The sequence below is a fragment of the Xenopus tropicalis genome, chromosome 3, assembly GCF_000004195.4.
Source record: "Xenopus tropicalis strain Nigerian chromosome 3, UCB_Xtro_10.0, whole genome shotgun sequence".
Classification (NCBI taxonomy): domain Eukaryota; kingdom Metazoa; phylum Chordata; class Amphibia; order Anura; family Pipidae; genus Xenopus; species Xenopus tropicalis.
This window is the reverse complement of record NC_030679.2, coordinates 90,174,722-90,197,157: the sequence shown is the minus strand read 5'-3', so window position 1 is coordinate 90,197,157 and position 22,436 is coordinate 90,174,722. Positions and strand designations below refer to the sequence as shown.

The following is a 22,436-nucleotide window of genomic DNA, read 5'->3' as shown; positions in this document are numbered from 1 at the left end:
TATTGGAAACACACTACACACAGTACAAAGCGCAGTACACACAAACTGGAATACAAATATACAAATACAGCCATAGACCTTACCACTGCTGGGTTCATTATAATACTGTGTGATGTAATTGTTCATATCGTCCTTCATAATGACTTCTGCAAAACAAAAGTACCTGCCACATGTTACATAAACTTAGGACTGTACCGCATTATGGTGCAAACCAAAATCAAATTCAGACCTGATGTACATGATTTTCTGCTGACATACAGTATGGCCATGTCAGAAATAAAAGAATGAAAAAAGGGGGCACATTCACAGTTATTTTTTGCACTAGTATACTCCAGTGAATAAGGTCTGAAGAGGTCTGAATCTGCATTGTGCAGGTTGCAACATCATTGCAACATCATTGCAACAACTGAGTGCTTGTTCCCTTATTTTCAGGGCTGTGGAGTCGGAGGCAATTTTGGGTACCTGGAGTCGGAGTTGGCAAAAAATGAACCGACTCCGACTCCTACTCCTACTAAATTGAAATGGGAATAAAAAAAAAATAAAGCAAGTTTAAATGTCCCAATTCACAAACAGTCATAATTAATTACTTCTCTGCTATAAGAATAAAGCCCAATGCACGCAGTGCATAAACGAACACGTTGAGTGACCATAAAGCTTTTCATTGACTGTATGAATGGATAAAATACATTAGCATATTAAAAACAGAGGAGTCGGAGTCGTGGAGTCAGAAGTATCAGAAACTGAGGAGTCGGAGAATTTATCTACCGACTCCCCAGCCCTGCTTATTTCATTCTATTACACTAGGTTACATTATAGAGGAAAGATGAGAAATGATCATAGGAATAGTAACAAAGTGCTAAAAGTAATTTGAAACTAGACTGTATAATATATATATAAAAATCTAGTGAATATTGGTGCACACCAGGAATCATTTAAAACATAACTTTTATTATAGTAAATACATTACACGACCGGCCAACGTTTCGGTCTGTATCTAAGACCTTTATCAAGACCATATATATATATATATATATTATTTTTTTTATTAGGTACACCTTATTGTGAAATATAAGAATATTATGTCACAGAGGAGGTCCCTGACCATATAAAAGTATAAAGGCAGAAGGCTGGGTGCTTTTATACAGGTTATGAATATCTGAGGTGACTTCTAATATCCTCATATATTTTTCAATTGGGGAACTCATTATGCAAAGAAAGTAAAGTATGGGAGTCAGAAGTGCTAATGGGCTTATCTCATTGCTGGCTTCACCAGAGGATGATGTCCCCACGAGGGGATGAAACACGTTAGGTGTAATGGGTATGCACTTTATCCACTATGTATACTGGACAGATTTCTGCTGACTTGGAAGAATAAATGTGAATGGTTTTAGAGAATATGTTTTCGGACTGAATAAGTCACTTTCGCTTTAAACTTTATTATAATACGTTTCAGTAAGTCATGTGACAGAATGACATCATTATAACCGATGACATCAGTAAGCACCTTTAATAAGCATATCATTAACAGGATATTTATGGCTTTTGTGTATTATACATAAATACCAGCATGTCAGGTGGCCCCTTGCTAGGCTTAGATCTGACTGGTCATGCAAAAATGACTACCACTGACTGACCTGTGGCTAGCAATGGGCCACATTTGCACAATACACTTCTAATGCAGGACTAAGCACATGGCCTTATGCTAAAACTTGCACACTTGCTATAAGAACTCTACTTGTGGCACAACTGAATTTTACCATCAATAGAAGAAATGATGAGCTGCAGAAGTTCTCCAAAACTCATTACAGTTTGATCACCAAACACCTGACATCCCAGGGGCAGATTAATGCACAGGCTAACCTAGGCAATATCATAAGGGTCCAGTGTGATCAGGAGCTTTTATTAAAAGCTTATGGGCCCCTGATCACACTGGACCCCTAGGCACACACGCAGCCTGCTGCATAGATGAGAGGGCGCTTGTGGAAAGTGAAGCCTAGGGGCCTCACATCTCATTAGTCCGCCACTGCATCTGCATTCCCACCCACTGATGGAACTCCTGCCCCTGCTACTCATTTATATTCTACTGCAGTGCAATAATGGCACACCCCAGATAGGAATGAGCCTGACATTGCTCTCTCCCTGGTATAATAGAACTATAAAGCTTAGATAGGGGCGCTAAAAATACATAGCGATTAAAACATTTGTTTTATAGGAACACTGTTTTTGCTTTCAACTGCTGCAACTAAACAGCCTATAAAGTCTTCTGTAGTTACTGATCTTGTCCAATTGCTTGTCTGTCTTTACAGCATATCTCCAGGACCGGCCATACAAAATGACTGGGATCCTGTTATACCATTGCAGGAAATAAGGTTCAAGTTACACAACTAGCAACTAGTGCGTACAACAATTTAAAGGAAATGGGTGCTACCTGCTGCTCTTGCGGTGTACAGCTCTTACTGCAGCCATATCTGAAAAATGTTTGTGCCTCCCTGAGAGCCATATGTATCACTGCCCACTGAGAAAACATGTCTCGCTACAGCACTCTGCGGTTTGCCGTTTATTGTTGAACATTTTCTCCATCGTACACCACCCAGACAGAGCTGCCTCTAACTGCAATGCATCCTGAAGACAACAATCAGAGTTGACAAGAAGACAAAATGAGCCTGATCTCTTGGTCTTAGTTGAAGTTTAAAAGCTTTTTTGGCCATGTTGAGGCTAGATAGCCTGCAGTTAGGGGAGGGCTGCTGCTAATGGGAAAGCTTAGATGAGCCTGAGTGTAGCTGAGGGCTGTTTGACTCATGCACAGAGGCTCAGCTATCTAATGTTCAATCCCATCACTGTTCTCATCTATAATTCATGCTAAATATTATCTGACCACAAATAGCTGCACAAACACCCAGTCCATTTGGTAGCACTTCAGCTGGACCAAGCAAAACAAACACAACTCTTTAGGCTCTATACGTTGTGATTAAATTCAGATTTTTACTTCAGTTAAAGAGTCTTTGCATAGTTCTTACAGCTCACCTCTTATAATGTGGATGTCATGAAAAGGATTGAAATGGGTGGCTGGCTCTTTAATTATGTAGCATGGTGTGAAAACATTTCTCTTTCCTGAATCATCCTAATACCCTATTTCTGCAGTAATTGAAATACAAATATAAAAATATCCCACATTGCTACAAGACCACTTCTTCTTATTACTATTGGCTAATAATATCAGCATAACGCACCATAGCTCTATTGTTGTACATGTGAAACGTGTAAGGAGGAATAGGCTTGATCCAATATCACAGAATATGCTTTCCCTTCATTTGGCCTTCATGGCACCTACTTGTGTTTGTGAGGTTTTTTTTTATCTTCAGTGTTTTGGTTATACCACTGTAAAGCACACAGGCACTACCATCTCATATAATGTGCGCTAACTCAACTGGTTCCCCCATGTAACCCAACAGATGCTTCCAACTCACCCAGACGGAGCTTTCAACTAACCCAGGCAAAATTGTAAAGTTAAGCTGATTTTGGTGCTTTGCTAGTGACTTTATTGTGCCAGCACTGTGACATTAGATTGTAATGTTAATGTTGGAGCCAAATGAAGCCCCAAAAACACCACTACCTTAACCTAGATGTAGATGTTGTCTCTGTGAGTTCCTGGCTGCACTATTTCTATTTATTGACTTTCTGGTATACTGACTCTTGGCCTGTTCCTGTTTACTCTTATCTTATCCTGTCACCCAATCTCACTAAACTAACCCTTCCAGGTCCCATCGGCCTTGTGGCCCTGACAGCAATGAACTAATACTTTGTTCACATACACAACACTTGGATTATCACATTTTCTTTGGGGTTAAATGTCAGAAAATCCTACTTACCATGAGGTAGCTCTGTAATGTTTTCTGTGGCATCATCATCAGAATCTCGGTTTGCTATCACCTTGAATCGATCATTTTGTCTCTGCAGTTCATGGGGGACTTTTAAAGCTCTTTCTCTCTCTGCAACCAGATCCAAGTCCTGTTGTGCTAGATGAGCCCTCAGTTGTCGAATCTCAAACTGGCAAGACAGAAAGGAAAGGCTGTTAATCTCATACATACACAGGCAGTTACTTCAGTAAAGGCTTCTTCAACCATCTTTTGAAAACAGTTGAAACATTTGTGCCTTTGTCATTGTTGGACACTATGAAGAACAAACCATCACTAAAAGGTTATCCTTGATAATGCTAATGCTTCCAGTTCCATTTTTGACAAGTCATACCTGCAGTGATGCTATGCCTCACTCATTTGGGCAATAGCTCGTGCCATCTCCTGGTATATTGTAAGGAGATTCAAATATTAAAGGGACATTTTGTTTTATAAAGTGGTTTAGCAAATACTGTGCTGAAGTGAACATCACAGGAAGCATAAAAACTACCTCCTACTTTCATTAGAGCACTAACTATAATATGCTTCAGCATAAGAAGTAAGTTTAGGATCTCTGGTAAGGCCTCACCTTGAGTATACAGTGCAGTTTTTGGGCTCCAGTCCTTAAGAAGGATATTAATGAGCTGGAGAGAGTGCAGAGACGTGCAACTAAACTGGTAAAGGGGATGGAAGATTTAAACTATGAGGTGAGACTGTCGAGGTTGGGGTTGTTTTCTCTGGAAAAGAGGTGCTGGCGAGGGGACATGATTACTCTGTACAAATTCATTAGAGGGGATTATAGGCAGATAGGGGTGTTCTTGTCCATAAAAACCACCAGCGCACCAGAGGCCACCCCTTTAGATTAGGGTAACAGAACTTCCATTTGAAGCAGCGTAAGTAGTTTTTCACAGTGAGGTTGTGGAATGCCCTTCCTAGTGATGCTGTAATGGCAGATTCTGTTAATGTCTTTAAAGAGATACTGACACCAGAAATTAAATCATTTTTACAACTGCCATAACACTGTCTTTGCATGCTCTGTCTAATTTTTTCCATAAAATTATTTGCCTGATGCTTTTACATCACCCATCTGAACCCCCATGTTCCTCTATGAGGGGGCTGCCATATTGGTGCAGCAGGAATCAGTTAGCATTAGAAGCTGTAATGGACAGGTTGAGAAGGGACAGTTAGGAACTTCAAGTAACAATTACTCACAAAAGCAGATGTATTCATGAAAAACCATTTACATGACCTATAGGTAACTTTTAACATACATTCATCCTTTGAAGAGTAGTTTTTTAGAGTCAGTATCACTTTAAGAGGGGTTTGGATGAATTCTTGAACAAGCATAATATCTACAGTTAGTATTGATGTTGGTATATATGGTTTATGTATGAGAGTCTATAGATAGGTGAGTATAGGTTTGTGTGTGCTGGCTTCACTTGGAAGTGTTGAACTTGATGAACCACGGAAACTGTCCTATTTGTCCCTTTTTAGTATGATATAGACAGTGGTATTCTACAACAAATTGAATTGGTCTTTTGTGAGGGGGGGGGGGGGTCGTTGATTGTATACATGTATTGTTGAGCAGCTGTCAGGTTTGGATTTTTCTTGGTTCTATCTGGTTGCTAGGACTTGATTCCCATAGCAACCATGTAGCAGTTGGGGAAGAAGATGAATTGTAAGAGTAATATTAAAAATAAGAAACATGAAAACATTATACAGAAGTGTAACATAAATCATAAGTCAATCTGTTTTGGGTTACTGGAACCTGTATTTGCAACAACTATAAACTTTAGTGCAGACCAGAAAGAGTCGGAATAGGAAGGCAATTTGAAAAACCATGAAAAAACGCTGCTTCCTTTCTAACATAGTTAAAGCTCATCTATTACATAAAGGGAAGAGATAACTGTAGATACATACATATTTTTAATAATTACAATTAAAACTACAATAATATTACATTCCAAGGCTATTTACATTGTATATGGTTAGAATTTCCCACATGCGGAGGCATGTTCAGCTGCACAAGGCTACTGAAACAGAAATATTTGAGCTGCCAACAGCTGTGCTTGCCAGGGAGATGAACAGGTCACTTGAGAAATCAATAGGCCATCTGAGACATCTTTCCTTTGGTTTGAAGTGCAGCAGACTGAGGCACATGCCAATAAACTGATCCAGATGACTGGGTTAGCAATGGGAAGGTATCTGGAAGCTGGCAGCCTTTCCTACAAATGTGATTTAGAAAGTGAATAGAATTTGGATCACTTGCACTTGCACTCTTTTATAACACTGCCCTTAAACTGCCTACTGCATTCATTGTTAATACAAATAAGCTGGAAAAATATGAATACTAATATTCAGCAACTGCCCTAAATTTGTAATGTAAAGCTCAACTTAACCCTATTACCTCAAAATGAATTGTGAACGCAGAACAGTTGCTGCCATCTACTGATAAGAAGATAACTTCACTATCCCATATCAGTGTCAGCTAAGACTAACCCATAGTATATGAACCAGACGAAAGGGAAGACCAGACCTGCAGCACTTGTGCATGGTGGAAGGAAGCTGTACAGCAGCCCTGTGCATTATTACATACAGAATTTATAGGGAAATTTAAATGAAAGATCAAGGAGTAATTTTAGACCAATTGTTGGACAGAAGTGCCAAGCTACAGTAATGATAGCAAGCAAAATACTATCATATCAAAGGGGGAATCTATCTTAGGGCTAAAATAGTATGTATAGCAATAATACTACAAATTAGCTTTTAATTCATTGCATAAAAAAACTTCCCTTTGAAAACTCAAACACACATCAGACTTATTAATAACAGAGGAAAATCCCTTAACTCGGGAACGCTCGGGAATCGGTGTTTAAATACCATCACCTTCTAGACTCTCGGCCTCCCAAACTGTGCTGTGGAAGCCAGGGCTGTGGAGTCGGTAGATAAATTCTTCGACTCCGACCCCAACTCCTCAGTTTCTGATACTTCCGACTCTGACTCCTCTGTATTTAATATGCTAATGTATTTTATACATTCATACAGTCAATGAAAAGCATGCTTTATGGTCACTCAACGTGTTCGTTTATGCACTGCGTGCATTGGGCTTTATTCTTATAGCAGAGAAGTCAGTAATTATGAGTAATTATGAGTAATTAATTATGTTTGTGAATTGGGACATTTAAACTTGCTTTATTTTTTTTTTTTATTCCCATTTAAATTTAGTAGGAGTCGGAGTCGGTTCATTTTTTGCCGACTCCGACTCCAGGTACCCAAAATTGCCTCCGACTCCACAGCCCTGGTGGAAGCAGTGTTCAATTCAATGATTTGGAGGATGCTTTGGGCCGGGGATTTGATTGTAGGGCCAAAGTGAAATATGCACAGTGCATTCAAGAACAACTTGGTAGCAGGATTCTTTAGTACCTAATAGATAGTTTAATTTTCGGCTGTTGTCCCCTGGGAGGTGCTGCTTGTCGGCTCCCAGTGGGCCGAGAGTCTATAAGGTGTTGGGAATTGAACAAACACCGCTGCAATAGCATTCCTGAGTTAACGGAATATCTTTTGTTTTTAATTACTGATGTATGTATGTGTTTTTAAAGGGGAAGTTGAAAACTGCTAGATAAAATACTTGGTGTTTGAACTAGGGATGCACCAAATCCAGGATTCGGTTCGGTATTTGGCCAGGATTCGGGCTTTTTCAGCAGGGTTCGGATTCAGCCAAATCCACGGTCCTGGCCGAACTGAATCTGAATTAGCAGAAATTAGCATATGCTAATTAGCATTTGGAAGGGTTAAATGTTTGCCCGCGCTGTGATTTTTACCCCTTCCGGATCCTAATTAGCATATGCCAATTAAGATTTGGTTTGGTATTCGGCCGAATCCATCAGAGTGGATTCGGGGGTTCGGCCGAACCCAAAAAACTGGGTTCCGTGCATCCCTAGTTTGAACTCATATTCATTTCTATTCTGATGTGTGAAAATATGTCTTTATTTGATTTAATTAGGAGCAAACACTTTATTTTTAACTTACTGCTTGCTCTTGGCACATCTGAGTTAGGTGTTCCATCTGCTCCTCCTGGATCAGTTTGGCTTTCTCATACTGCTGCACCAAAATCTCCATCTCTACTTTCACTGGTAAAATATAAGCTACAGGAAATACAGAGGCAAGTAAATAAGAATTGCTTGCTAACAGACAGATCATTTTTGGGAATTTTTTTGTTGAAAAAAGTGGAAGTTGTGCTTACCCCTATACAATTGTTTGTGCTTACACTATACTATTTTGAACCATCAAGTGGGGGTGCAATAAGGGTGTGAGCACATAATTCATGCAAAGAAGATTCTCTGCGCTCACCCCTTACCAATATATATAAGACATTAAGACATTCTGTGCATTAAGCTACCAAGCAATGCCCTCCCCTTTAAACAAAACAGGGATTGTTTTTCCAGATATTGCAATATATTCAAGTTGGCCAACAATGTTAAAGTCATCGGTCTGGCCAGTTCTACACTCACTTTTATCTGATTCAATAAGAATTCTCCTAGTCCGGTTGACATTATTCACAGGGACAGAGTTTTACAGGCAACATGCTTGCTTTTCAAGGTTAAGAATCCCTAATGGTTGCCCTTTTATTGGCTCCACTGGGATCACCTGACTGCAGCTCAAAAATGAAGGGAGCTACAATATGAATCTGGCAACTGCTTCTGTATAAACTATAGCAAAAAAGGCAAAGTTGTGCTCACCACTAAACAATTTTAAACCATTATGGTGCATAAAGCTATAAAGAAATGCCCTCCCTTTTAAACAAAAAAGGATTGTGTGTACATATATTGCAATATATTCAAGCTGTCTAACTACATCAAAGACATCCCCGGTCTGATCACAGATCTTTTCTTCCCCATAAATCCATCCATCAAAGTTTGATGCCTGATGTTTAAGGATGAGACTTGCCTTAAAGGAGAGCTGTCACCCTAAGAAATAATTCCAAGATTCTTTAATCATGTGTTAGTCAAAATAAACTTTACTTACACTATATAAATTATATAAATCCTTATTTCCTTCAGTCTTGGAATTCACAATCACAGCAAGCAGACAGGCGCCATTTTGTGGACACTTATTAAGACAAGATTTGCATGTGGGCATGTGAGGAGGGCAGTGACATCTAGGAAGTGCAGAATGGAAAGTGAATATAGGCCGAGGCGGGGCAAGTAATATATGACTGACAGCTGAGATTTTGAAACACCTTTATAGGTTGGATGTTTTAATTTAATAAGAAAATCACATGTAATTTAAAAATGACTATTTATTCTGCTATCCAGAAAGCTTGGGACCTTGGGTTTTCCAGATAACATCAAATTAGTTTGTCTCCACAATAAGGATTCATTATATTTTAGTTAGGATCAAATACAAGGTACGGTTTTATTATTATAGAGAAAAATGACAAATATGAATTATTTGCTTAAAATGGAGTCTATGGGACAGAGCCTTTCCGAAATATTGAGCTTTAAAGGTTTTCGGATAATGGATCCATACCTGTGCAACTTTTTATGTCTGGGTGACAGGCCCCCTTTAAGTCATAAGGAGGTAAAACAAGAACCAAACCCAGGTTTACTAGCATCAGAGTCCAACCATTTAACCACTGAGCCTCTGCTCCCCACAGCAAAAAATATACTGAATATGCTCCCTAAGACTAGGCCACATGTACAACTATGACAGGCACAATGGGCATAATGTTTAAACAAGATTGAGGAGGAATGGTGACAGAGCAAACCTGCTTTTCTATAAAGTACTTACCATCAATAATTCTTTTGACTCTCCAAATGCGCAAGGAGATGAAGAGACTGATAGCATCCCATGGGCTGCTAGGACCATTGGCAACAGTAGAGGCAACCATAGGAGCCAGAGAGAGAACAATTACTGCCCCATCAATCACCTGTCATAAACACAGTACAGCAATATTAGCACATAATTCCCATTATTACAGTCACACAGGGGTAGAGTTACAGTTAGGCAGGCAAGGCACATAGCCATAGGAAAGGGCAAAAGCTTGTCCATGTAATTTACAATGCTACAGGCAGCACAGCACAGATAACCTAGCTCTTGAGAACTCATAATTTTGCCCACACAATACCAGGGGTTCAGAGGCAGCAAACAGCTGTAGGGGCACTGTAGGAAACTAAATGAAATTTTAACCACTTTTAACCACATAACTACCTGAGCATATACAACAAAATGCTACTGGTCAACATGTCGTAGTTAATGAGCTTCAGTAAGCTTATGTAACCACACAATTTTAGTGCACTAGTATCCTACTGTATTACTGGTTAATAAAGGTTTTCCAAGTTATTCAGTCCTAGTAGCTTTCTAATTCCGCAGGCCGCCCTAAATCCCATTACGCTGCATTATATTATGGAAGCTTGGAAGTTCTATGTACTAACTAACTTCTATGAACAACTATTCAAACAATCTGAGAATATTCATGAGTTGGCAGTGTGTGTTTATTGCTAGAATTATAAGCCACCAAAACCCTAACCATATACAGTACTTTTACTTTTAAATGTGCCAGTTAAATATAAATGAATGTAATAAATATTATACTATATGTTATTAGCTCTAGCTTACTGTATACTTACTGCTTACACAAAGAAACAAGACTGCACTGGATAGATCCTTTTCTAAATAAAATGGTAGATTTTCTATATGGAATTATCTAATGGCACGTACTAATAGAAAAGGCTTTATTAAACTTACATATTTATATATGGGCTGCTTTATGTGAATATTTTTAGAGACCTGCAATGTTTTGGGTATAGTTTCCCTTTAACCATTGTATTCATTACTCTGATGTCAATGCAATATTTCTAATGATAAGCAAACATTAAATACAAGTTGGTTATGCTCTAATTCAGAAGACCACAAATGGATACTCACTTCAACTTTGTTTTCAATATAATCCCATATACCGAGTATAACAATCCTTAGGACAGTCTAATTAAAAAGAGAAAAACTCATTACTGACAAGGAAGACACAAATAGTGCTGTTTATTTCTGAATATGGATCTTTTTGGTTACTTTTTTTTTTCCCATAAAATTATGAAGAAAATTGTTGATTTTTCTTACCTCCACAAAAAACATTGACAGGATTGCTAAACTAATCCAGTGGATGATTCCTGAACACTGAGGGGCACTTGAGACTGTAAAAGAAAAATAAGTCAATCTCCAAACCCTCCTTTATGCAGTGCAGCATTTTATGTACATGAGGTGATTCCTGTAATTTCTGATTTTCGTTCCATACACTTAATTTTTTTGGAGCAGAGAACTACTGTTACTCAGGAAACCTGTATGATGCAGGTCTTTCTTTGTACATATTATGAGTAAATGTACAGGGTCGGACTGGGGACCACCAGGAGTGCTACTTTAAAGTGATATTGACACTAAAAAACAACTCTTTAATATATGAATGTACATAAAAATTTGCCTATAGGTCATGTTGGTGACTGTCCCTTCTCAGCCAGTCAGTTATAGTTTCTAATGCTAACAGACTTCTGCTGCACAAATATGGTAGCCCCCTCATAGAAAAACATGGGGAATCAGACAGACAATGTAAAAGCATCAGACAAATACATTTATGGCAAAATTATTAAGGACATACAAAGACAATGTTATAATAGATGTAAAAAAAAAAAAGGTTTAATTTCTAGTGCCAGTATCTCTTTAAGGATCCTCCAATCCAAACTGTTCTCCTCCCAGTGCCCAAGCTTATACTGCCACCCCCAGGGATGTGACAACACCGGCACATACTTTCCTCCTCCCTAATCTTAATTTGGTAATCGGGTGCACTGTGACCGGGGGGCCCACCCAGTGTCCTGCCAGCCAAGTCCGACACTGTAATGTACAAAAAAGGCACACGGGCCTTTGGAATAAAGCATTACTGCTATATGGCTGCATATTTTCGATCTTCAGAAATTTTTATTTCCAATCCGAATTTTTCCTATTCGTGATTCGAATTCGTGGATTAGTAAATCTGCCCCCTAGTGTTGCTATTCTTTACCTGACACCAGGCCCGGACTGGGATTCAAAACAGGCCCTGACATTTGAACAGCTCCTGACCATCCCACTAAATAGTGCTCGCCTATGGCATCTTATAACAGCTCTTCTGGCATTTACCAGAATCCAAAATAACTTTTAAACTTGGTTGTTACATAGTCGCAAACTGTAAAAATTTCATTTACCAGATTTCATTGGCACCATTGCACAACACAGGAGAACATATGAGCAATAAATATGATAGAACTCCTGTTATGGCACCTCAGGTAGCCACATACATCATATAAAGAAATCCAATCCCAGAGCCACCATACAGCATATGCATCAGTCTGTCAAATCTATACTCAGTTAAGTCACTTACAGCTTTTGTCAAAAGAAACTTTAGAGGCTGGCCTTATTATCATACATACCCAGACCCACCGTAGACAGTCAACAGCAAGGTGGGTGCCTTGTCACAACCCTCCAAGCACAGCTACTTACCTATGACTATACCAAGAGTACTTAACTGTACATGCTAAACAACAATGATCACTTATTGGACTCACATTGTAGCAGCTTTGTGTCTATGAGTAGCTCCATAGTCAAGAGAATGACCACAAGAATCACGCAGGCTACCAAAAAGCAGTTCAAACCACCACTTAGCAGAAACATGTGCCACATTGTGGCTCTTCTACCACAGCACGGCTTCAGCCAGCTAGACCTAAGGATAAGAAAATACACTTGGATTATGCTGGTAATTCATTAAAGCATCTGAAAGTTGTATGATAATGTTTCATGTTCATTAACTTTGTGATATGATAACATTCAGTCTAATTATAGTCTCCTTACATTAATACCATTTAAAATGAAATGAAGTCAGGCAAGGTGCCAAACTTGTGCATAATTTGCCAACATGTGGAGATCCAAATTACAGAAAAATCCCTTATCTGGAAAACCCCAGGTCCCAAGCATTCCAGATAACAGGACCCACACCTGTATACTGATTAAGGTGAGTGCAGAGGATCTCTCTTTCTGTCTATGTTCACACCCTTATTGAACCCCACTTCATAATTTAGAAATATTTAGCATAAGCAGAACTTTTTCTGTCAATAAGGAAATCTTAGTGAGTATTACATTTCTTTTATCAACAACTTTTAATTCTTTAGATTTTTACTTTTGGAGATTTTGTAGATTCTCCTTTTTGCGAAATGGACAAAACTGAAACATTTCTGTGTTGCCTTCATGGTTATACGATATTGAGGCTGACCCCAATCAACTACCCTCCTTAAATGCGCACACAATTCAAGCAATAGATTGGAAACACAGCCTATAGTCAAATTAGAGTAATAAATGCATAATTGCATCCTTTACTATACAGGTATTGGTTCTGCTTATCCTAAACATTTCTAAGTTGTGAAGTGGGGTTCAGGGTTTGAACAGAAAGAGAGATCCTCTGCACTCACCTTAAGTGAGTTGAAAGGCTGATGTCCCACAGAGCATGTTAGTCGTTTGCAATAGATCTCTGCTATTGTAGTTGACCAACCTCTCCCAAATGCCTCTCACCATCAACACTTCGGTTTCCCAAAGCCGAGCATAGTTGCCTGCAGGAAGAAACTTCATGTGACTTTGACTTCTGGCTGAAGTGGTAGGCAAATGTCATGTGTTGCAGCTCCCCGCATCAAGCTTTCATTTACAGGTCCAGATAAGAGACGGTAAAGGGCTTAACAACTGGATTTACTTGGACTGATGGACATTTACATCAACCAATTGGAGGACAGCATGAAGCAACTACCCATGCACTTCTTGGGACTTTATAACTTTCTTTGTGTTATACTTGATAAAAATCCTGTATGACTCATCTTGTGTTGTATGGCGATGCCACTAAAATAGAGTAAAGCTGGTGTATGGCAGATCAACGAGACAACCGATATCACAAAAGCTTCGAATATCGGTAGTCTCGCCGATCGGGCGGGACAAAAGATTTTGCTTGACCACCATTGAAGGCACCCCAGCAAAATCTGCATTTAGGGCTAAATCACCCTATTGTTTCTATATCTACCTCTATATCTGATGATTCAGCCCCGATCAACAGTAGAGGGAACGAACATCCAAAGATCACAGAAAGGATCGTAATTGTAAGGTTTATGGCCACCTTAACAGCACTTGCACACCTAGGGGCAGAATTATCAAAATATCAGTTTAGAGCTTAATACATGAAAACTCGCTCATGTTCTATTCATTTTAAGAAGCACATTTATCAATTGGTGAACTTTTACCCACTGACACAAAATTCCACAGGAATGAAAAGAACATGGGCGAGTTTCAATGTATTAAGCTCTAAACTTAAATTTGAGAAATCTGTCCCTAAGTAAAGCAGTTTGCCACAGCATTCCAATACCAATTCAGCTGACAGGACTACTTATTCCTATCCTTATTCCACAATCCACAACCAAATTTGGCAAAATCACAGTTTTGGAGTAGATTGATCTAGATTTTTCTAGTTTTCCAAGTGTTCATTATAGTGAACACATTCCTGTCCCTTGCTTCAGCAATTTCTTAGCAAATAAAAAATAACATAACTGACAAATCAATAATGAAATCTAAAGATTGTAAATAATCTAAAGACTCTTTAGTACTACCGTAGCTGCTTTAAAGGACAAGGAAAGGCTGCTACTCAGTTTGACACTATCTATAGCCCCTTGTGTGTACCTGTATGTCGCTGATTTTTTTTTTTTTTAAATGCCACTTCTGTCTCCCATCGTGTTGTCTCAAAGTTATGGCTATTGCCACTTAGTCGCGAACCATTTTTTGGTTTAAGTGATGCCATCGAGATGCGCCAGCGAACTAAATGCACATGTGCCAACTACATGCCTCTTCCTGGACATGACCGCGTCTATGAAGCTTGTGCACTGTTACAACAACATGCAACAATAACAACACACAAGTTTCAGTACACAGCGCACAGGCGAATATTAAAGGTGCAGTAACAATCTAAAATAAATATTCACATAAGAGCTGTACACTTTTTTTTATATTGATTATAGAGGAGGCAATCCCTGTATTATACATTTAGCTATCAATTAACCCTTATAAAAAGCAATTTATTGAGTAGCTAAGCAACCTAGGTATTTTCACAAATACAAATTATAATTCAGTATTAATTTCAGGCCAACTTAAATGTAAATGCACATCCATCATTAAAAAAAAAAAAAAAATACTAATGTCACAGTTACATTACTTATGTAAGAATATCTATATTTAATTATTTTTTGTGCTTGCTTTTCTGAGATATGGTGCTGGCAGCCTACAGCAGTGTGAAGACTACAGTGACATCACTGAAATCTCTCTGTCCTTCCTGTAGGTGCCAGCGGCAGCCTTCCTATTCTCTGAGCATGTGTGTAACTTGATCCTGTCTCATGTTCTGAGCTACACATGCCCACCAGCCAATCAGAAGCGGATCTGCCAGAGGGAAGGGGGGGGGGGAGGGAATGAAACACATGTGCAGTATGAAGCAAGGAGGGAAAGGAAGGGAGAATACCTTTTTAGAGATGGCTGCCTGTTCTAGAAAATGTGAAGCAAGTGTGACTGAGTAAATATTTGATTAGGTGAGCCAAAAGTGTGGCGTTTTTACTAAACAATAGGACTATTGGGCAGTATGCTTTTTAAATTTTGACTTGCATTCTCCTTTAATGTATTCTTCTAGAAAATTTGTGTCACTAATGTAACGGTCATGAACTACTTATACACTGCGTATACAGTGTTTTATAATGAACGCTTCATGTTTTCTAATTGTTATGGCTTTGTTTTTGTTTTCATGGTTTTCTTTTTTTATTACATGAGGCTCAATTTATGATTAGCAAACTAAATATAGAAAAGTATATTAATGAATGTTTTCCATTTGACATTGTCACAACTAAAGCTGTACATGTATATATGCCTGAAAACGCAAAAGCAGCAGACTTTTTCGGCCATATCTACGCTTGTGCTTCACTCCTTGTAGCTGGACTTGAGCGGAGACCATTATAGTTAATGTAGCCTTAAGGAGGAGGCCCTGCATTATTTACACCTGTAAGACCCCGTATTGTTCACCCTTACAAGTCCCTGCATGGTTCACATCTGCATTATTGTGTTTATAAAAGTGCATGTGATAATATGGGAATGGATTAAAGCAGGTGGAATTTATAATATGGCAGTCATGAGGAACTGGAACAGCACATTGACCAGGATATTAATAAAAGTGAGTAGTAAAGAAGAAATCCATTGCACGAAGAATCAAGACAGATTGGGAAATAATCGGTGTGTTTGTGGCAACTGTTTCACTATGCCCACCATAATGGAATCTATATGTTGTTATAATCCAGAAATACATGCCCTGATTCCAGAACATGTATCATGCATTATCCATTGGGACATATTTGAAAATGAAATAATTACCCCCAAAAATTGCTGAATGGGTATTTAAAATTACTAATTTCAAAAACGCACAAGCAAGCTGAATATGAGGTAATTTTTTTCACATTTAAAATAGTTACTAATTTTCCCTTTTTTCTTAACAGAAGTATATTGCAGCTTTACAGCTTGGATCTATGGTTACCTAGAATCTGGCAAACGCAAGGTTATACCAGCGTGTGCTGTCAAGGCAATCAGAACAGCCTCCCCAGACCCAAAGGGGAAATATGTTGGATTTCTTCAGACCTGCGATTATCCAGCAGTGAGTATGAGTTATTACCTGTTCTTGTGTTGCACTAAAACCCCAAAATTGATACCTAATAAGTATTTAAAAATATTTGGGGTTATACTTACTTACATAGGGCTGAAAAAAAAAAAAAAAAGAGTCCATCAATTTCAACCCTTCCAAGTAGACCCAGCACATACAACCTATCTATGGGTCAGTACAAACATATTGTACACAGCACAATATGTTAATCCAGTCAATTGTCAGTGCCTCACTTCTTTAGAATTATTAAGTTTTCAGTCTGTACAGCACAAACTATTTTGTAATTCAAAAATGATCTTATACTGTTAAATTATTGCATTTTATTTAAATTTTAGTTCAAAAGAGAAAATGTTTATAGATTATGTTTTTATTTAACTAAATGCGTTGTTTATTTTTTCCTTAATAAAATCCATGTTCTGTTACAAACTACAAAATACATAACTCAAACAAAACAAAAAAAAAAGCTTTTTTACTATCAGTATTTTCAAAATGCTTTTAACACTATAATATGAATATTTTTAAACAGAGTATGAAAACGTCTCGGGAAACCATTACCATTAATATATCCATGGTCTTTCCTTTTTACACAAAAATTGACCACACAACTACTTTGATTTATTCATTGTGAAAACAAATCTATTGCGTTTTAACTATGTAATTATGAGTATAAACCAAAAAAATAGACATTTAATTCTTTTTTTTTTTTATTGATTTCAGTCTGTGGTTTTTAGACAAAACAGTTATTGCCCAAATCTCGAGATATGCTGTGCAATCACAGTCAATTTTTCAGGTCTTTGTTTTGACGCAATATTGGCAGGTAACCTCCCGTTCTTGACTCCCAACGGTGAACTAGCTCCCCTTTAACAATTTTTTCAGCATCAGAAATGATGTTTAAAAGGTGGGTTGGTTTTCCTTCTTTTCCTTGGTAAATACCACTGTAATTCTTTTTTTCACCAACAAAAAGTTTGTGTTTTTTGCTGCAAATCGTTACCTGGGGGCGATTAACAGTTTTATTGTGAGACAGGACAGCCAGCATGGTTCTGGCATACATTGAATCAATGTTAAATGAGATTTTTTTTGGCCTGTACTTCAGAATTTTACTGTGAAAGTTTTCCAGATCTCTTGTGTGGCAGAATTTTTCAATCTTCGAGATGTCTTTAATTAGTAGAGGGCTGTTTAAAATGCCAACCAGAGTGCTGTAAGCAGGATGTGAGGGTGTAATCCATTTTCTGTCTCTGCTTTCCTCAGCTGGTAATTGCTTATGTTGGCAGCTTTTATAAGTTTTAAGGTTCTTAAATGTGTGCTTATTAGCAATATGGTAAAGTAATGAACGCCATTTATCTAAAAGATTCTCTACGTTCTGGTCACATGTTTGAGCACACCACCACAAGTGGTTAGTAATGGGTCCAATCCACTGTGCAATGTCTTTACATTTTCTTTTTTTGCTTGCAGCTCTTAGTTTTATAACCAAGCTTTTACAAATATGCCACACATCAAATTGATGGTTGATGATGTAATTTTTTGTTTTCATAATATTTCTTATGCTGCTATGTCTATCTGTGGCCAAAACTTTAATGTCAACTCCTTTTTGTTCCAAATTTTCAAGACATTTTTCAAGTGCAATGTTTTTGATTTTCGCAACATTTTTTCCAGGGCCAACTTGGTCAATTGTGAAATCCACAATTTTCTTCATCCTAATGTCCATCATTGAGTATGTACAGTATTTAGCAGAATGACCAGGGCTGTCAAACTGTCCATCACCAGCCAAAGCAGCAGCTTGACCAAGTATGTCCTTTTTTAATGATTCCTGTTCGGTTTTCCATGCTAGATCAATGGCAGGAAAAATGTATTGTTTCTGATATCTATAAAATGTTTTGTGAGAAAAAATTGGTATTGCCATCATATTAAACATTTCCTCAACTTTGGTAAAGGAAGATCCGCTTAATAAAATGGCACATGCTAATGATAAATTTCCAACCGAAATCTGTCCTGCCGTTGGTTGAGAATTCCAAACCAAAGAACAATGTCCAGCAAGACAGGTTAGATTTATTTCTACCATTGTTCCGTAATTTTTTTTCTTGATTTCCACAATAGGTGCGTGGCATGGTGTACTGTGTTGACATTTTACCAAATACAAAAGTTGGTCCAGAAGTTCCTCAAACACTATAAACCGTCGCTGATGAATTTTGTCAGGTTTTTCTGTAGTATCTTTCTCTGTGAAACTTTCTTCAGGCTCATATAATAATGTATCTATTTCACCTTCTCTACTGGGGTCAATTTCCTCTATACTACTTAGGGATTCATCAAGTGTTAGAGACAAATTCTGTTCTTCTTCCAGATTTGATACTTTAGGGGTTTCTTGTAATGAAGTTTGTCTGTGTTGAGCTCGAGTATTTGCATGAGTTGGTTTTATTGGTGTGGGGTACACAGGAGAAGCATCGGTTTGCGTTCCTATGGTAATAAGATTTCGAACTACTCGCACTATGGTGTGCGAGGTTAAAGGAACCACCTCCGTTTCTACTAGTCTTCTTTTGCGGCTTTGGTAAGGTGCAGATTCCATGGCTGTTACAGACACTGGAATTGGTTGAGTAACAAAAATTGTGGGTACAGCATTAGGTTTTAGTACCCTTTTAGAGCCTTGAGTCATGAATAAATCTTCGGTGAAGTGAACCGAACACATGCGATATCTACCAGTTTTAGAAACTTCTTGGATTGCATTTGCTACTGAATCCAGTTCTTCACCATACTGCGAAGTCTGCCTAAGCCAATTTTTAATTTTATGTATGTCATTGGGGAAATTATGTAGAGTTACGTTAGGGTATTTTTCTTTCTGTCCGGTTCGATGGCGACATCCATGAACTATACAATTAGGCATGTTTGCAGATGAATCTGAAAAATAAATGAAGTTTTTTTTTATGAATACATGTTTAGTTTTTTAGATGTATTTCTGACCTTATTTTCAGTAGTAAATCTCTGCAGAATTTGGGGGGACCTTACTAAATTTATTATAAAATTGCTATATCATGGTACACTTTTATGCAGAAATTACAGATAGATACCATTGTTTATTAGTGGCTTGCTATTACAAGGATGTGGAATAGATAATTCTATACAAGTTATACTTTAGATTTTTTTTGCCTAATTTTAATGGGTTGTAAACCCAGCGATAACGCCAGCCATCCAACTGCATCCCTTATTTTTCAATAGAATTTGGCATAAAAAATAATTGCAGATGGAAGAAAAATTTATAATTAGAATTCTAATTAGCAAAAAAAAATCTTATAAATAAAAAGGAACTGACCAATAGGAATGCTGATCCCCTGCAACATGTCTGGCATCATGCAATTATATAATACATGTATATAAATTAATTTTTTTTTATTTACACATAATACTACACTAAAACCAAAAAACGGGGATACAATAAAAAAATGTTCAGTGCTTGCAAAATGTTTAAAATAGAATTGCATAAAGAACATGGAGAAATATTATATTATTTATAATGTGTTAACATTGTTGTTTTTTTGGCATTTTAATTCAGTTACTGGCTATAGTGGTTTAGGAAATTTTTTTGAAAATTTTAATTAGCTAGAAATACAACCCGTGCAGCGGGGTTTACTACACCTTCAAAGCTTTTGCATGAGGGCCAATCACTTTATTAAAAAAATTAAATCTATGGCTACAAGTTTAATTTTTTGTGCTCATTTGTGTAACTCGGGTTTCTCTTTAGGACCTCTTATATTCATATAGCAGTCTTTTATTGAATTCACTAAGGGCAAGGGCACACTGGGTGGATTGTCAGGCCGCATATATGCGCAGGCTGACAATCCGCCCATACGCTGAAAAATTCTTCTAGTAATGCCTGCACCCAGAAGCACTGAATCCGCACAGGCACATGCAGCCAATATCTGCCAACAAAGACCAAGTCTCGCTTTAGTTGGTGGATATGTGCATGCGTGTGCCTGCAGGCAGATCCAGTGCTTCTGGGTGCAGGCACAACTAAAGTATTTTTAAGCGTACGGGTGGATTGTCAGCCCGCGCGTATATGCTGCCTGACAATCCATTTGCTCTTGCCCTTAATTAATTCAATAAAAGACTGCTATATCAATATAGGAGGTCCTAAAGAGAAATATCAGGCAGATTGTCAGCTGTCGCTTATCTACAGGCTAACAATCCGCCTAGTGTGGCCTTGCCCTAAATGGTTGCTTATTTGAACTATAGCAACCAGATTGCACCCAATCAAACCTGCAATCCGCTTTCCCTTCCACAACTAGTGTTTCATAGAGTTTAAAATGTAGCAAGAATGTTGTTGCTATGGTATCATTTACCGTAGCAACCAGCCATTTTTTGGAATCAATATATGGAATAAAATTATCATAGGGAATTAAAATAAATATGACATAAATAATATTTGCTTTTCAATAGATTATGATATTTTAATTTGTCTCTGTTGCTGAAGTAAAAGCTATCCCCTTGTGTTCACACAATGCAGACAGCATGTCTCATTGGACTAACAGTATTTGTTCTCATTGCTTTTGTAAGGGTGAAGACACACTGAGCTACTTGTGACAGCTAATAAACGCCAGAAAATACCCTTTCATAGACAATAATAAGAATTGCCTCTGCTAAAGCATATGTAAAGACAATTAGCAGTAAATGATCAGCATTGTCTATTTCTGTAGCTGCCACAAGTAGCTTTGTGTGTCTTCACCCCTCTGACCCATTGCCCTTAAATTGGCCATACACCTTACAATTCTGATCTTTCCTGCGATCATTGGTTGTTTGTTTCCTACACTGACGTTCAGAGCTGAATCGTCAGATATGCAGTAGAAACAATAGGAATTCTACCCATATCTGACGATTCAGCCCTAAATGCACGCATTTGTCCGGATGCCTTCAACGGTGCCCAATCAAAATCTTTTAAAATCTTCTACAAACCAAGGTTTCGTATGATACTATCGGTGCATGTATGGGCAGCTTTAGGGCTCTGGCACACAGGGAGATTAGTCGCCCGCGACAAATCTCCCTTGTCGCGGGTGACTAATCTCCCCGAAATGCCATCCCGCCGGCGAGTATGTAAATCGCCAGTGGGATAGTGCGAGGAAACTTCTGCGTGTTCGGGGGAAATCGCAGCCCCGCGTATGCCATTACACGCCGGTGGGATGGCATTTCGGGGAAATTAGTCACCCGCGACAAGGGATATTTGTCGCAGGCGACTAATCTCCCCGTGTGCCAGAGCCCTTACAGGCTAGATGTTATCGGAACAAACAAGAGGTATTGGAGTGCTAGGAGACATGGTGCCTGAAGCCTTTTACACAAATGGATAACTTAAACTTCAACCATAGTGATATATAAAATGTTCAAAATTATGAAAAAGAAAGTAATAGTTATAACAAATTTCTATCACAGTGAATGTTTATTTCTTTTATACATCTTAAAAATAAAGCTACAATAAATAATTAACAGTTGAATTCAAAAGTAATATTTATTTCATTTGAAATGATAACAATGTATTTGATTTAAAGAAAAAGGAAAGGCTAAGTCACTCGGGGGTGCCAAAATGTTAGGCACCTCCCAGTGACTATAATCACTTACCTTGTACCTCAGGTGGTGCTCCTGTGAGAAGAAAACCGCACCAGCCCTGGGTACCTGTGAGTGAGCGTCTCCTCTTCCTTCTTCTGTCTTCGCGCGCTTTTGCATGCGCAGTACAGTGAAAAGCCGAACTTAAAAGTAACTTCTTCACTCTACTGCGTATGCGCCGGCCCGGGATTCAGAAGGCAGATTGAAAAGGAAACAGTCGCTCG

General features: G+C 38.2%; 1 protein-coding gene across 1 annotated transcript in view; it reads right to left on the bottom strand.

Moving 5' to 3' along the window:
• tmem266 (transmembrane protein 266) overlaps positions 1–22,436 on the bottom strand; it is a 33,322-nt gene that overhangs the window by 2,929 nt on the left and 7,957 nt on the right. Inside the window, exons 3-9 of the mRNA XM_031899115.1 lie at positions 12,482–12,636; positions 11,010–11,083; positions 10,821–10,877; positions 9,684–9,822; positions 7,923–8,038; positions 3,870–4,047; positions 84–146 (exon numbers count right to left, since the gene is read on the bottom strand). Of these exons, the coding sequence (XP_031754975.1) occupies positions 84–146; positions 3,870–4,047; positions 7,923–8,038; positions 9,684–9,822; positions 10,821–10,877; positions 11,010–11,083; positions 12,482–12,636 (782 nt within the window). The remainder of the gene's footprint in view (positions 1–83; positions 147–3,869; positions 4,048–7,922; positions 8,039–9,683; positions 9,823–10,820; positions 10,878–11,009; positions 11,084–12,481; positions 12,637–22,436) is intronic.